The sequence below is a fragment of the Solanum verrucosum genome, unplaced genomic scaffold, assembly GCF_900185275.1.
Source record: "Solanum verrucosum unplaced genomic scaffold, falcon-dt-bn FXZP01000051.1, whole genome shotgun sequence".
Classification (NCBI taxonomy): domain Eukaryota; kingdom Viridiplantae; phylum Streptophyta; class Magnoliopsida; order Solanales; family Solanaceae; genus Solanum; species Solanum verrucosum.
The window spans coordinates 3,144,058-3,147,036 of record NW_026020110.1 but is presented as its reverse complement, the minus strand read 5'-3'; the positions used below and the strand labels follow the sequence as shown (position 1 = coordinate 3,147,036).

Genomic DNA, 2,979 nt, shown 5'->3' with positions numbered 1-2,979 from the left:
TTCTGAAAAACATTATGTATGTGATTTTTTCTTTAATAAATTAATGAATGTTGTGTAGAAAAAATAAAAAATTCACACCTATTATGTTTTTTAGTATTTAATTTACTTGGAATTAAATTATTTTTTAAAATTTGATAATAATTTGTTTGTTTATAAATAAAAATCTAATTAAGTTGACAAAAAAATGAACATGCTATTTTATTATCAATTTTTTTTTTCAGATGAAGAAACAAAAGCGTGTTTTCAATGCGAAACAAATACATTTTTTTCTAAATAAAAAATTTTAAAAATTAAACAACAAACTCATAAGAATATAACAAAAAATTTATACTTTGTTAAATACTTAAATTATAAAGTATTTTTTAGAAAAAAATAAAATTGAATGAATAGAAGACAAAGCTAGAAAACATTATGATATATTCATTTCATAGTCAATATACAAATTTACCCACTTTTTCTTCGTTCTAATATTGCATAAAGCAATTAATCAAACAAGTCACAGTGTTACTCATCAAGTAACTAGATAACCAGATGAAAATAAAACTGACACAATTCATTAAAATAAAAATCTTTAAAATTCAGCTTTAATTCTTCCTTCTTTTTACTAATGTAAAAAAAACATACTAGAGATTAATTAACATAACTTTATGCTAATAAAATAAAGATTGCTTCTTAGCTAATATTCATCCTTAGTAATAACACCAACATGAGTCACACAGAATAGTCTCATGGACTATAGATATTATCAGGTCAAGGATAATAGTAGAAAACGGGCCTTCTGATGTACTGAACTGGCACAAATCGATTATTGAAAGGATGAAAAATAACTGGTGCATTTCCACCACCATGTGGATTAACATGTGGGTGAAAGAAGCGAGATCGAAGTATTGGAGGAAGATACAATGATTGACTATTCATTCGATGAAAACTCCTAAAACATCCACAATTAGCACAAATATATTCTTCTTTAGTTCCATCATCACCCTTCTTCACAAATTCACGACATCCATCAACTGAATAGTCACCAAAATTAGCAGCATGGATTTTTAGGTATAAACCATATTTTATCATCATATCACCACTTGGATTTGAGCTTGAATTGTTTGCCATTTGCTTGATTTTTTATTTTTGCTAAAGACTTAAGAATGAAAATTTTGTTTTTCTTTTTTGTGTTGTGTTTAAACTCTCTTAAATAATGTGTGTAACAGGCTTCATTAATTGCTTGTTTGACATAAATATAATCATGATATTATCTATAGTAGAAATGAATTTATTTTAGTATATTTGCATTAATACTATGTGTACAAAATGTTTGAAAAGATATATACAGGTAAGAAATATTTAAGTAAGTTGATATATATATATATATATATATATACATGACATATTATACATCTATTAATTTGATGTATATATTTAGGGTCCGTTTGGATATGTGATATGAAATCATGATTTGAAATTATGAGATGAAGTTGAAGTTTTCTTTGGACATTTAATGTTGTTTGTTTTCTCATAATCATAAAACCCTATAACTTGTAAAGTCTCACTTCTTTATACAATCTTAAAAAATTAGCAAAAGTTTATTAAATTGCATAATACACTATCACAAAGCTATTCTAAAATATTAAAACATTTATTGACCAAACTTTATTTCAATTAAAAAAAAAACTAAATATAAGTTGTAGTGTCTAGTATTTATTATAATTATCCCACATACTACAGAAAATCTTCTCACATTGAACTTGCTTTTTTTAATTATATGACAGAGAATATGAAATAACATTGTTACTTTGAGTCATTTTTTGGTCAATTTGGTTTGTAAATAAATTTGATAAAAAATAATGAATTTGGTAATATAAATGGTAGAGTATGAATTGATTTAAAGTAATAATAAATTTTATGTTGGTAACAATAATTGTTATATGAGATACAAATGGTTTTAAAAGTAATGATGTGAATTATATATTTTATGTACATATGAAATAAAATGATTAGTAGATATAAATGTGGGTAGTTTTTACAAAACTTAAACTTCTGGGTCAATTTTTGAATTTGAAAATTTTCAAATCATGATTTTTGAATAATTTGAGATTTCATCTCATTATATGAAATCAACTTATTGGGATATGAAATTGCATGTCCAAATTTTACTTCTTAGAAGACATAATCCCCTATTTCTACTGATATATCTTCTAATTGAGTAGTCAAAATAGAGGTGATATTATATTTCTCATACAACTCTTTTATTCTAAGCTTGTATTTGGACATACTCTATGATATCTTTATTTAAAATTAATATTTGGACATGCGATTTGAGACTAACTTCTCCAAAAAAAGTATGATTTTAAATTTCAAACCCTAATTTCATTTTTTTAATGCAAAACTTGACCTATTTGTTTATATTCATAAAGCATCATTTTAAATTTTATAAAAATGGATTCATACTCGGCGTGAAAAGATTATTCTACCATGTGAAAGAATAAATTAAAGAATAACTAACTACTACTACTAATGACCTGTGAAACTTTATAAAATTATGTATATTTGAAAGTTTGTAATCACAAAATAATTATTTATAGAAAAATATATGGAGAAATGTGATTTAATGATGCGACACTTAGAATATTTCGATATCAAATCATGATTTCACATCGCATGCCCAAACCGATCCTAAGAAAACATTTACTTCAATATGGTATTCATATCGATTTTTAATAACTTAATTTAAAAGTAACAAATTAGAGGTTGAGTCTACACTAAATGATCATGCATGACATGGTTATTGCATTTAGTGATTTGATGCAAATATATATTGGAATTACAAGTTTACTATTTTTTTAATTTAGGCATTACTTATTTAGTTTTTTTATAGATGACTTTTTACTTGCTTTGATACAATATTCAACTGAGTGAATATCTTATTTAAAAGTTTAAATTATTAAAGAAAGCATATTTTATTTATTTATTTAATTGTACTAT

General features: G+C 24.0%; 1 protein-coding gene across 1 annotated transcript; it reads right to left on the bottom strand.

Annotated features, from left to right (window-relative positions):
* Positions 1-750: 750 nt before the first annotated feature.
* LOC125825394 (mini zinc finger protein 1-like) lies at positions 751-1,110 on the bottom strand. Its single transcript, XM_049504739.1, has one exon. The coding sequence runs from the start codon at positions 1,108-1,110 to the stop codon at positions 751-753; it is 360 nt and encodes a 119-aa protein (XP_049360696.1).
* Between the last annotated feature and the right edge of the window lie 1,869 nt (positions 1,111-2,979).

Coding starts and splice junctions, on each gene's coding strand:
- LOC125825394 (XM_049504739.1), bottom strand. CDS start 1,110: ATGGCAAACAATTCAAGCTCAAATCCAAGTGGTGATATGATGATAAAA.